Source organism: Exophiala dermatitidis (genome assembly GCF_000230625.1).
Source record: "Exophiala dermatitidis NIH/UT8656 unplaced genomic scaffold supercont1.2, whole genome shotgun sequence".
Classification (NCBI taxonomy): domain Eukaryota; kingdom Fungi; phylum Ascomycota; class Eurotiomycetes; order Chaetothyriales; family Herpotrichiellaceae; genus Exophiala; species Exophiala dermatitidis.
The window spans coordinates 2,260,082-2,274,114 of record NW_008751647.1 but is presented as its reverse complement, the minus strand read 5'-3'; the positions used below and the strand labels follow the sequence as shown (position 1 = coordinate 2,274,114).

Here is a 14,033-nt window from a genome sequence, read left to right as displayed (position 1 = left end):
CAGCCGACAAAAGCCTAGGCGAGGATGACAAATACAATACCGTCATCGAAGATCAGTACAAATCTACCTCGTTTCCATCGGATATTACCTATCCAGCACAGCTGATCAGCGAGGATGGTTCCAAGATCTACCATGGCAGCTTTGCCCGAATCCAATTCCATGTTTCGGAACATATCAGTTCGCTTCAAATCATACTGGGCAACCTGGACAAACGACACAAAGATGTCTCCCAGTTCAAAGCTACCATTCGTTTCCCTGCTACCGCGATCCGGATGATGCAAATTGTCGAAAACGACAAGCATGGGGAATATCTGAGCAAGGATCTCGACAACAAGTGCTGGTACATGGGTATCAATTACAATGCTTGCTACCGACTTATTACAAGCTACATAACGGACGAAGATTTCCGGGATCTGGTGTAGGCTTGTCGTGGGCCTCACAATCCTAATACTACGGTTACAGTTAAGGAGAGGTTTGCCAGCTACGGTTGGCTGGTGGGAAAAGCCTACGGTCAATCTCCATACAGTATATCGTCAGTACCCTCACTAACAAAGAACAACTGGAAGTGCTCAGGACTGTTGACGCGTATCAGGTGGATACCCCTGAATAGAGCGTGTAGATACGCTCAAGATTCGCAAGCCCACACGCCAGAGCACGAGGACCGTCGCCACACTTTTTGGGAACGGCTACTTTAACGACGACTCGGAGGCCACTCCTCATGCCGAGCTGGAACGCCTAAAGGAAGGGCCAAAGGTAAGAGAATAGCCTATCGCTTAGGGATTGGTTGCTGTACTAACTTGTTAGGAAGGTCGATTTTCCTGACCTTATGCAACCGGATCCCCATGGCGTCGTCGAGTTCATCGCGGACACAACTAAAAGGTGCGCGAAATGCGCGCGCAAGAGGCGCACCGTTGGTCGATGTGTTTTTGTGAGTTACGGTTGAGTCGTATACGAGGTCTATGCTAATCATGTTAGGGTGCCGAGCTCAGACGTGGCCCGAAGCAGATGGAACTTCAATCTCGCCGGGCTTAAGTTCATGGGCTGTCTAGGGGAACGTGCAAGAAACCCGGTCATGTACCTGGAGAGTAGGTAGGGACATGAAGGCACACAACCCTGAAAAATCCAAAAAGATCGGAAAGACCAAGGCTTCCATCACCAGGTCCACAAGCCATGAAGAGGCAAGGCTGATATGGTGGGGAATATCTTGTATGCATCAAATGACCGAGGTTGTGCAGCATCATGTGCATGCAAGACTATGGTTCTGGCCGACCTCAAAGCAGAAGCAGTGTTTTCTGTAAGTGCCGTCAGTGACGGATGCAACTGAGGTTTGACCCCAGTTCTCCTGATACACAATGGCTGCTGGCCCGGGGACTGTAGTAGTCTATGCGTTGGCTGGTCAAACCTCGCATAATGCCTGGACAAACTCAATATGTCCCTTTCTTCCTCCTCGGCGATCGGGACCCGGAATTTTCATCCCAGGTTGCACAGCTCTTTTCAAACGTGCGCATGTTAACCTATCCATGACGGCAGTTTACCACCCAGCCACCAATGTGCTAATGAACGCACGCAGCAACCACTGGAAACGCATTGCGGTGCCTGCTTGCCCATAATACCAATGACCGAGGCATCAGCGGACGGCCGTTGGAACTTTGAGCAACCCTTGGTGGCCATGTTCATGAACAAGCTGGAGCCAACACAGCTAACATGTGGCTGCAAACGAGCATCACTGATCGTATCGAGGCAGTGCGCAGCGCAATTTCAATGACCCCTCATGCCCAAGCTGGACTCTTGTCTCGGTCGTTGTTTTGGGAAGTACGTTCGCCAGCAACCTCTTCTCTTCTCTGCAAGCCGCATCGACGTCTTCTCGGAACAAGTCAAGTCGTGTAACAACCGCAAGAATGAAGAAGACAACTTCTCTATTCAGCATCTTCCTGATGATACTTCTCCTCGGGAATCTGAGGACGGGTCTCAACAACCTCCGAAACAGCGTGGGTACAGTTGCCATTGTCAGCATTCCCATGCTGGAACTTGGTGAGACGTCGCCATCGTGAAAAAGCATGGTCCCGGAACCGATCGTTGCCTCGTCCAGTTTGTCGTCTGTCACATGTTCGGTATCGTCGTCTTCATAGCACTGCACTCCATGTCGACTTCGAAAAATGTTTTTTCAACACTGGCCCTATTCGGAGAGCTGAAAGGAGGAATTGGAAATTTTTTTGGAACGGTAGTTTTCAACCGGACAAGAAGGGACATTCGGACTGTGGCCAGATGACAGAGAGTTTCTAGGGAACAACACCGGAGAACAAATGGGCAACAGACGCTGTTGGCCAGTATCAAGATTCGAGCCAAGGTAAGGTATGCTTGTCCACTATGGATGACAGACTCGGAAAGGCAAAGCACGCCGCTCTCGCAAGGAATGGATCGGGTGCATTTCTAGTTTGAAAGTGACCGCAGCACGTCCGTGGGCCGTTCTCGCTAACATACGCAGTGTCTGTCCTCCAGCTACTGGTTCCAGTCAAATGCGACTTGTGCAAAAATTTACACTGGTAACATGAAGAAAAAGGGACACCTGAACTGGTTCTGCGAGATTTGTCCAAGGGAACATCCCAAAGGGGAGCTCCGGGATGCTACAGGGATGCTTTATATAAACATATCATCTGGAAACCCGCGCCATCATCGCCCTGGCAGACACTACTGGACTGTGTGTGATCAGCGCGGCGCCGCGGCCCGTCTCTCCTCCTCCGGTGCGACGACCACAAAAGCGCAAACCGTTTGATAAACACCCTTCTCTGATCGTGAGTGCCCTCATATTGTGTGGGTTTGCCGCTGTGGTCGTACTAATCCTGCGGTTTAGGGGCAGACCGCGGCGGTGACGCCGATCAAAATGGCCGCCTTATCCTTCTATGACACCCATGCTCATGCTCGGATGGGGTGGCATGTATCTTAGGGTTTAGGGTTTAGCAGCCACACCCGAGCAGAAACGCAAGCTTTGTCGATCTGACCGAAGATGATGAAGAGACATTGCCACCATGACCATCACAGCAGGGCTCTGTTTTCGCGAAATAAAATGAAACAATGCCACACGGGCGTCGTTGATTACAAATGCTGCAGGTCTGGTACCACGTCTATGACTCTTGTGACCTTTGCAGCATTTGAAATTGGATGTCTCCGGGACAGCACCCCTATCCGACTCTATGCGAAAGGACTTAGTAGGAGTCTCCTTTGTGTGGTCGCTATGCCTCCTGCTGGAAGAGATAAAGCTGCAAGCCGAACCGAAAACGGTACAGAACCACGAGAAGGCCTGACAAAGTGAGTCTGGCATGTGTTCTCCCATCTGGTCTGGCCCCACCACTGTCCAAAGAATGGTCTACGGACAAAGATGACAGTAGGAAATGGATGGATCTCCCTTCATCGCTGATGATCCAGCGGAACAGAGGCAGCCGGTGGTTTGACGATGAAGGTGCGCTGCTTTTGCACTAACGGTAGATTCGCCATTGCAGCAAAAGCAACTTTGCGGTGAGGGACACGGACTCAACACGCGGATGTGGCCAAGGTCCGTCGCCTCACGGGCAAAGGACAGAAAGTAGCGGGGCTTTCTGGTTTTCTAATCCATACTCCATGTGGATCAGCTTCAACAGCGCTTAGCCACAGCAATTTGTGATCCTTTTGAACAAACTCCTGCCGGATAAGAAGTCGCATCCAACAGGCAGTACAGTTTCGAACCCAGTGAAGAAGTATTGTTGGCCAAGGGTATGCGAATCTGGGACTTCTTCAAGAGTTCATACATCTGTCATCTGAACATCTGAACATTGGAGGTATGTCCAGGTTTCCGTACCATACGATGTGCCTTCTCAACAGGGGCGGTGGTGTTCAATGGACTACCCTGCTACAAGGGGTCTCTTGATGAGGCCACCGTTACGTCCCTGGGCCATATCGCAAGCATAAGTTCGGTGGTCGCGGCTATTAATGAAGCACTGGACTTCGAGTTTGACTCCGGTGGCGAAAGAATTCTCGGATGCTCAAGATTGTGCAATTGACTGCCCGGCATGATACTCAAGCAATTGAAGGCCGAAATACTCCGAAGTTGAAAAGGTTGGCTTATTGCACTTTGACTGGTCGAGATATGAACTGCGTTCTTCGTCTTGTCTTCATATGACAATGTCACAATGCGGTGTCAACCTCTTTCGAAAGCCGGCGACAGTGAGTACTGGGCTCCTGGGAGACCTTGAAAAACGGAGCAACCCTTCCAACTTGACGGCCCCATATCGTTCTGAGTCTTCTGAAGCATAAAGATGCTACACGCCATTGGTAACTGTGGGTTTGGTCGGTTGCTGCATGCGGGATCGAGAATATTCGGCGGCTGGGTTTCGACCAATCTCAGAAAGTGTACGAAGACCTGGAATACTTTCGAGGGCTCAGATCTGGTCTTTTTATGGATGCTGTTGCGCGGAGAGCAAACGTCAACTGGGCGTTGTTGATGACACTGAAATGAGAGCAAGAACCCCTGAGAAGCTTCCGATAGCTTGTTGAGGATTTTCCCAGACCGTTCAGGCATGCAACATTGTTTACCGCCGTCTGGAGTGACCTTGAAACAGGCATATCGAAGCAGGGTTCCAATGCAAATTTCAGAGCGAGCTTCTTAAGCTTGGATGTCAACAAAAACTCTACCCTCCATTCAGCGGCCCATTATCACTTGCGACGACTTCCGTTTACTGATCGGCGAAAGCACTACGCTACTTCTCGAAACACTTCTCACCGCTAGTGTTGCAGAGGTTGTGGAAAAGCGGACGGATCTCAGTGGAGCAGGTCATGGTAATGCGGAGCCGCGAACTGAAGCCAAAGAAGCCCAAGTCAAAGGGCAGAGGCAAGAGCAAAATCAGCGCAAAGGAAGAAATCTAACAGGTAGACTGGATTGTTGCACCTGGGAGGAAAGAAAATGGCTAGGATGTGGTCAATATCAAATTGGGGCAGGATACGGGTCTTCCTGCCCTCGTCTGAGATGAAGATGTCGACCGAAAACTTCTGGTCTTTATGGCCTCGCTTCGCCATCCAGACCAGAACCGAATCATCCAGCTGAGGCTGTCCTACGTTGACCAAGAAAAATGTCAGATGCTCAAAGATCTGATCCTCAGCCCGAAAATGTTACTCAAGAGCTCCTTGACGAGTATTGGGATCAGCGTGGAAAGCCCGGCGCAACAAGATGCCAAAATCAGACATGGCACATGCTTCTCACACCAACTCACCCACCTACCAACCAGTCTTTCGCCGCCACTGCCAAATATATTATATATCAACAATATCCTTGGAGACTCGAGTGGTCGCTGGCACCATGTTTTTCCTAGGGCGTGTGCCGGCGCCTGCTGAAAAGATGCTTACCTCCATTACGCGCCAATACAAGTAATGGAGGTAGAAGTCACAGGAATGATGCTACATTGCATATATCTATCATGGCACAACCGGCAATTCCACTCTTGCGTTTTCATCAAACCTACGTGCTGCCGTTCTCCCAGGATTTCCGATTGTGCTCTTTGGAATACGACCCCCCTAACGCGCTTGCCAGCATCCATCTGGTGAGATCTCTATCCAAAATGAACATTTGTTTATAATGTCGTTCTTAGCTGACCCTGATGCATTGAACACCGAGCCGGGAGGCATCACCACCACTCGGCTACAGGTGCTGTCCCGCCTTGGCCTTCCCATCACGGAGGATGCCCGGGCCGCCATGCTGAAACAATTGCCCCCCCCTCCCAAGGCTGTCGCCCCTGCTCCAGAAGACACAATCGAAAGTGACTATAAGGCGCCGGACATCGTGGCCACCCCCACGAAGGCTAGGGTTTAGGGTTTAGGATGAGTTGCGGCCTAGCCTAGTGGATGGCTAAATTCACATTATGGCCTATCATCTCCTGCTTTCTGAAGATGTGCCTGGCTGAATGCAACTACGAAATATACGACAAGGAAGTGTTGGCGATAATGAGGGCGTTTGCAGAGTGGAGACTGACAAGGGCGGAAGTGGATCCAGGCCATGCATGCGCGTGAGGTGCTTGCGGACCACTGCTCACTCGAATACTTTATGTCAACAAAGTTACGGAACCGCTGGCAAGCCAGATGGAGCGAGTTTCTAAACGAGTTCCACTCTGAAATGCAGGCAGGATGTGGATACTATTCTGAAATTTTGAAAGACCCTCGACTCGCCGGCGGGTTTGAGTGTGGTCCAAACACTATGAAGATCTGACAGGCGTGGAGTTGGTTAGCTTATGCACTGGTGGTGGAACACTACACGAGGAACTGCATACTCGACTTCTTCAGTGAGCCAGACTCCGTTTCCATGCCATTTATGTGCTTTATCGACGAGTTTGGGCTCTTTCGGAACATGTATTGGTCCCTACTGGGGATCTACTGGATTCCGGCTGGCTTCTTCGCAAGCGAAAGGTCTCGCAGACAGAGTGTTTTGCCTCTGACGTTAGAGGTGTCGTTGTCCCTAACGTCAAGATTCCGACTAATAATCTTCTACTATGCCGGGGTCCGCATGTACTTCCGGGAATTATGGGACTTGATGCTTTCTTGATTGTGACCTTGCCTCCGGCCACAACACAGTCGAAATTTTGGATCAGAGTTGTGACTTGATACATGACCTCAACATCCCGAAAAGCTGTCGCTGGTCGATCAAAGACAGTATTACACAGCATCATCGAGACCCAGAGGCTGACGAATAAAGTCATCAAGATTGCCCAAAACTACCAGGCCATTGATGGAAAGAGTGAGAGGCTAAAGAAAGATATCAGTCCTTCTCACCCAATGTTTGGTCAATGCGAAGCCGGGAAGGTCCACTGCCCTCTCGGATCGGTGACCGAAGTCAACACAGTCACCTGGCATAAGAAGATCGAGTTGTTCGTGGCAGGCATTGCTAAGAAGATGGGCCCTGAAATGGTGCCACGTTCCTGCTGGCTTGCTGCAACCATCAAGGCTGATTTGATTGAGCGGAATACGGTTGTGAGGGACGACAGTACAAAGGTCATCTGGTATACAGGCTGGATTAGGCCTTCCCGACGCACACACTAGCCGAACTGCTGGGATTTCATGTTCCCGAACGAACATGCTGCCCTGCTCTGCCAAGTGGAAATTGCTCCTGGTCTGCTCGAAGCCCTAAAGTTTGAAATTTGAATACCCAGGCCATTCAATATGGCCCTTCTACTGCCCTGCGGCTATGGGCCGTTTACATCATGACACTTTTCCCTCCCGAATGTCGGCCGAGAATCTACATCGGCAGCGGGACAGATTCTCTTGTTGGCATCTTGAGAAGAATTGGTGACCGAGATCCAAGAATTTGCCCCGGAAAAAGATCATCTGTGGTACCCGGTCATGTCGAAAGGAATTTTGAAGAAGGCTTCACCATAACGCACAACCTCCCGTGCATTCAACAGGTTGGATGGCATACCGGCCGTTCCGCAGGCTGTGGAAATGAGTGACTGGTGAGGAGTGTCGAGCATCCCTGTTACAGTGTCTTTATGAGACTGGTGGGGCTTTGGAACGACCCCTGAAGTTGCTTGTCAGTGTCCCTGGGACAAGATATATGATATCTTCTGCCTTGCAATCACGTCCAGGCGGCATGTGGCCCCAGTGGACATACACGAGGGTGAAGATGTTGTAAGTTGCCGACTTCGTTACACTGGGTTTCTCGTTTCTTCGATGACGACGAAAAAAGATGCCAACTGTGCGCACTGTTGTACTGCAAGGTGCCATCGGAAGAAAGGAGGCCAGTGTGGGGGAGTCTGCTCCAAGCAGTCTCACACACACATTGCCCCATGGAGCACGACCCCGAAATCGGAAAGAGGATGGCGGCCAGGGCGAGAACGCCATGACTTTCCAGCACTCGTACGCAAGTTGCACAACTAGTGTGCGGTCACTGCAGCTAATCCGTCAGGCACAATGCCAGAAAATGTATGATGTGCCTGCTTACTGCTGGTCATGCTACGGATATATTAGCACGGACAACGGCTCATTGGAACAGCTGGCTAAAACGATAACCACTCCTTGGTTGAGGCTAAAGAATCAGTCTTTCGTCACTCATGGAGACACATACCGACATGAATGGTCATCTAATTGCTCTCTGGGAGTATCTGGGAAATGAATGGAAGGCTAATATTGTATATTGCCACTGTATAGCACTGCCCATGAGCGTGCGATCAGTGTTAACTCCTCTTCAGCGAAACCTGAACGGCGTGGAGCCGTGGCACCAGCCAACGTGGTGTGTTATGATAATGAAGCCATGGCAGTTGCAGGACGCGAAACCCTGGGAGCCTGAAAAGCAACAAGTTAATCGGACAAAGCCCTAGGGACAATGGGCAATCTGGCCGGAGAATAAGCTCAAGGCCACAAAATGCGACAATTGCAATACTGGAGCGGGCAAGTGACAGCCAGACCTTCGAAACATGGTTCGACCTACTGGGCCACGCTGTGTGGGAAAGGCCTGGATGCTCTTTTATCTCCTTCACAAGCAAGCTCGGCTGCATCGGCCGCTGCTCCTGCTTTTCTGATCGCAAGAGGGGAGACAATGGGCTGATATACGACTCCGAGCACAGGTTTGGGTTGAGATTCTTGATTAGCTGCGGGACACGTTAAATCGCAGGAGAGCCTTGCACGGGAGTCCAATCCAACCAGCGTCAATCGAGCAGGAAGCCGTCGTTAACTTTACAGTGTCGTTGTGTTGTCGAAGCACTCAACAACACTGGGTGCGGTGCAGCTGTGGTAAGGCTTTGCACGCTTGGCTTGACAACGCCGCCGACCTGAGAAGTCCCAATTAAAGTTGCCATCTGGGGGTGTTTTTCATCGGCTGGCAATGGGCTTTTTTGAGCGGAGTGAAAATGAGCTTGGTGAGTCGTCTTCTGCAACTCGGACATACTCACCATCGAACTGTCTCTGGCAGGGAAACCCACAACTAAGTACGGATGAAAAGAAATCGCTGAGGACTGCTGTCAAGAACTGGCAAAACACCGCTTCTGTTGCTTGATGGAAGGAAGGATTGACCAGAAACTCCTCTCCACTTCCTGACCTCGTGCTCCGATACATGGCGGTGAGCGAGCAGCAACCGTCTATTTTCACAAGCAGGGCCTGTGCCCTTAACGCCACTGATGTCGTCTTAAGAGCTATTGGTACAGGACTTGCACACACCCTGACCATCCAATTATGTGCTGATTTCGCTGTGTCACGCCAAAATGTGCACAAACAAGAATTCCCTGAGGCAGCGCAGTGCACGAATTCAATGCGCAGGAGCCTCTCCCTTGTCAACGGTGTACGACCTGATCCAGGCATTCGGCATTGGTCTCATTCCACTATTGGCAGCAGAGATTAACTCGAAACCCCCATTTATGTCCAGGCGGCATTTTCCCTCTTGTTAATTTGATACACCTCCATCCGACGAATCGATGCCTTCGCCTTGATACTGGAGTCATTGCAAGCGCTTAAAAACACCAGGGTGGACTCAACACGAGGGTGGACGTGACCGCTTACCGAAATCTGACAACCTGGAGCCTGCATATCAATATCTTTCAACAACTACACGTGCATACACAAGTATATACAGATTTACAAGATCGCTTGAACGCTGTCATCTTATGGCCATTCTGGGTCTACAATGACCCCTCTGGCTCTCGATTCCGGGGTTGCACACACTTTCAGTATGACACCACCATCCATGATGACGAGGACTTTCTGTCTGTGGACCGCGTTGCAATAATACTGGGCCTCATGCATGCTGTCATCAGAGCAAATGCACCAGAATGGTACATGAATCCAGACTTCAAAATCCTCTTTCATGATCAAAAATGATAATGAATAGCTGCTTCGTGAAAGGGGGCAGCAGGCAGGCAAGAAAGGGTAGTATCGGGGCCAGAAAGTCGGAGGATCGCCACGCCGACAATGAAGTTCGAACCAAATTTGGCGCTCTTGTCCTATCTTTTACGCGGAATGCTGATCCGGTACGAGCATTCGAGTACCAAGTGAAGACGGACCGGACAACGAGCGAAGACATCAACAGGTCTATGAGGCATATCGCCCCCACAATCGGCGTCCCTTTCTTCTTACTCGGTGTCGAGCCGGGGTCTGTTGACAGGTGCATATATACACATATATCCGAAGAGTTCAAACTGTCGAAAAGGGAAGCCCGGCTTCAACCTCTCAGCAAGGAGCACCTCGGCGCACTTTACTCAAGAGACAGCGATATGGGCTTACCGCATTGAACACGTCGGCATGCTCTGGTGGATTCCCTGCCCCGGTTAGCAACTTGGCCAGATACCGCGTGCCCGTGGCTTCTACCCTCCTCCTGGGGGCTGTTTTCTCTGTTCACCATCATCTTCCATACATGCACAGAGATGATCACGGATCTTTATGTCGAGGGTCTTCTTCTCTGGACTCGAAGAAACGACAGCAATACTGAGTGGCTGTCAAGATATGTGGTTGTGCAGAGCTGTTCGAAGGTTCGAAACGCTGCGTCCAGCCCGGAAACTCCGATCTCACCAGCCAAAACTCTTTCTGCTTAGAAACAATTTGTTTCTAAAGAACCACAAGTTAGAACTCCCACACGGCCCAGCAACCACACCATGGTGGTGTTGAATCCGGCAGAAAATGGAGTACGAACAAACCCGACAGAAGAATTATTCTGGCGCTTGGAGTTTGGTCATTGACGGATGACCCAGCTGTTTCAGATGAAGTTTGTGGTTTCCAACGGCAAAGATGAAAGATCAGCGGCAATCGTGAAGAAAGCAGGGCAGAGCCAACGCGCGTACAGTTTCAATTTCCTCTCGAACCTGAGGAATGGCTCACTCGGCATGATCCAGGCCCTGGGCCATGCCATGCGTGCATGGATTGAGGGACCACAAGAACAGTACCTCTTGATTAAGGCCGCCATTAAAGACGAAGGCCTCGAGCCGAATACCTTCAACCCGCGAATCACCAGAGCCCTTGCCAGTACAGCCCGGGATTAATACCTACAGCCCAATCACGGAGAACGTCCAGCTTACCACCGTCAAGGAACCTTCTCGGATTGCAGAATTGACTTCCCATCTGGCTCAGATATCACTGCAAGGCCAATCACCCCGACGAAACCTGTTACTACAGGAGACGAGGGAAGACCGAGAAGGCAAGACAACAGGACGAGGAGGCCCTGCGAACCGGCGAGGGTCATGCCGAAGTTCGCGCCGCCGCTCACGCCCTGCATCTGGAGATGCGTGTAGCTGGGTAGATTCACGCCAAAGCCAATGACGATCCTCTGCCTGCGTCGCCATTAACCCCCCTCCGTGCTCCTGCCGCCCCCCGTTTAGCCTCAACTCCGAACGCGCCAATAGTTCGTTCTCTGATGGCTGAAGCAACTGCGCCTTCTCTTATAGCCTCGCCTACAACTCGCCGGTTACTGAGATTTTCATCCCCTCCTACCCCGACTCCGAGTCGGTTGGCTCCTCGTATATATTGATTTCTAAGAGACTTGTATACGACATGCTAACAAGCTCTACAGCGTTCCACGGCCGGAATCCGATTATCATTTTATCTGACGAGGAGTCAGATGCGGGTTAAGACGACGATGTCTTCGAGGGATTTGACGAGCGTGCGAGCCCTCCTATGAAGGAGGAGCAAGACTAGGCCTTTGGCATACCCGTCTCGGGTGCGGCTATGCCGCTGTCACAATGTTTGATTCCCAGTTACCAGCTGTACATAAGCGTTGAAGCTCACATTCCACCTTATCACCTCTGACTTCCGACTTCCACAAAAGCAGCGGTACAGAAGCATTTCCACAAATTGCCTTGTCAGCGGTGTCTTCGACGGTTGGAGTTTGAGCCTCGGCAATGGTATACGTATGACCGAGCGCCGTCAACGCATTGGAGTTTCTATTCTCGACTACAAGAAAGCAACGATCGCCGCTCAATTCAACGCAATCGATTTAGTGTTGGCGTTCTGCCAATGACAACAACAATAATCTCGCCCTCACTCCTGGAACTGGGTCCAGGCCGCTACCGCCGGGCCGCCCTGGCTCTTGTCCAGGTTCAACCTGACTCGGTCCTTGCCATGGCTGGCATGGGCGTTCTCTTTTGTACGTATGTCCATCCGTCCTACTAAGCTCGGCTGGCACTGGCCGGCTACATAAAGGGTATTTTGGTAACGTCGCGGGCTATCCTACGCACCAGATGCCGCGTACAATATCGTGGTTGGCTATTACCCTTCACCGATCTCGTTCTCGCACCAGGACACTTCGGTGGAGCCTGTGGGAACTATAAGTGGCGCGATCGTGCGTCCCGTTGATCCTTTGCACGAATTGATTCCGACCATGTTGTCGTGTTGTCGGAGGACGAAGGGGGTGACGAGTTTCAGAGAAGATCAAGGACATACACCAATTTCAACACCTATTGAATGACAGATTGGCGCGGTCAAAACCCATATCATATCCGGGTAAAGCTGTGCTAGTCGTTTCGACAACATCGAAGCATGAACGTCCCCGAGCAGCATATGAATTATCTGATTTATCGTCGGTGTTGGAGGAATTATGGGAACGGGGCTCACCGACGTGATCCTTACTCGAACTTGGAAATTGGACGCAGCCAGAGAAAACTGAGGAGCGGCAAATGCGCATATATATATAGTCTATCTTCGTGCTCCGGCTCATGGTTGATGTCCCCTTGAGGCTCGCGGGAGCATATTGCTGTTCTCCTCTCCGAAGTTGCGCCGTGGCGCCGTCGAGGATGGATGGAACAGCTCAAGCTGATGATTGTGCACTGGAAGAAGGAGGAGATCGACCCTATCACCAGTTGGGCACTTCTGAGTTCTTCTCTGGACCCTCAAAAACCGAAGGCGCCCGTCTGGCCAATGTGTTTGTTCCCGGACATCGGCACTTGAACTTGTCGTCCACTTACGCGCCTCAGCGCCTGCGCCACAGGCTCCTCAGAAGTCAAAGGAGTACCAACTCAATGCTTTTCTTAGGGTTCCATTACGCGGGAACCAAAGTGGGGGGAGCGATCGCCTGTCTGCTGCCGGTGCTGCACCGTTACTTCGGCTGAGAGGGTCCGCCAGATCCCTGTTACAGAAGAGGTCTACACGACAGCAATACCAGGCATTTGCAATTCCTGAAGAACAGCAACAACATGCGGTCAATATGCCTAGTCGACAACTTAAACATGAGGTCCAATCTCAACAAACGCAGCCGTGGTATGCACGACACCTCGAAGACAGAGTGCCGCGGTACAGCCAGAGATCATGGACCATGGCCGGTATCCCTCTGCCGACTGTTGCCACGCAATCATACATTCTTGACAAAGTTTAACGGTGCAATCACGGCCATCCATCGCCAAAATTCTGCTCACCCGCTGTTCAGTCACTACGAAGCCGGGAGGGAGCGATGCCCTCTCGACCCAGCGCCTGCAGTCAACACCGTGACCTGGCACAAAAAAATCGAATTATTTGTTGCCGGCATCCCAAAAAATGGGTCCTGAGATCGTGTCGGGTTCATGCTGGCTCGCGGCAACCACGTAGTCCGAGCAGGTGTGGCAGAAGCAAGTGGCGCGAGACGATGGCTCGAAGTCAACTAAACGATATTCATCTTACCGATTGCCCGGGTTTTGTGTTCTTTGCAGACGCTCTCCGACACGACCTGGCATTACCTTGTGGATGAAAAGTATCTGTTTTCAACAGAATCTCGATGGCTATCGTTGACGAAGCCTCGAGGGTCGCAGAGATCGAGATCTTGAGCATCAAAGGATGTTATTACAATGCAAGGAGGTCATGGTTGGAGACTCCAACCAGTTACACCAAACCCCGTATAGGGAATCATGCATAAAGTACGATTCCGTACACAGATGGAAATGTCGTTGCAGACACGAATGGTGGGAATAGGACATCCCAGAGCCCCAAGAGAAATCAGAACGTTGTAAGAAGTGAGACATAATTCTATCCTAGAGCAGTTCGACTTGTCTATGACATCCCGAGCTTTCCTCAGTGAAGAGTGCCGCATGGCTCCGAACAGCGCCAAACGATTGAATATGGTCGCCTACCAAGGA

The 14,033-nt window shown here is 51.1% G+C and overlaps 2 protein-coding genes across 2 annotated transcripts; both read left to right on the top strand.

Annotated features, from left to right (window-relative positions):
* Positions 1-5,602: 5,602 nt before the first annotated feature.
* Positions 5,603-5,836, top strand: HMPREF1120_02309 (uncharacterized protein; the record flags this gene model as incomplete). The annotated part of the gene is made up of 1 exon (XM_009156347.1): positions 5,603-5,836. The coding sequence occupies one exon, from the start codon at positions 5,603-5,605 to the stop codon at positions 5,834-5,836; it is 234 nt and encodes a 77-aa protein (XP_009154595.1).
* A 4,861-nt stretch (positions 5,837-10,697) lies between these two features.
* Positions 10,698-10,976, top strand: HMPREF1120_02308 (uncharacterized protein; the record flags this gene model as incomplete). The annotated part of the gene is made up of 1 exon (XM_009156346.1): positions 10,698-10,976. The coding sequence occupies one exon, from the start codon at positions 10,698-10,700 to the stop codon at positions 10,974-10,976; it is 279 nt and encodes a 92-aa protein (XP_009154594.1).
* Positions 10,977-14,033: the final 3,057 nt, after the last annotated feature.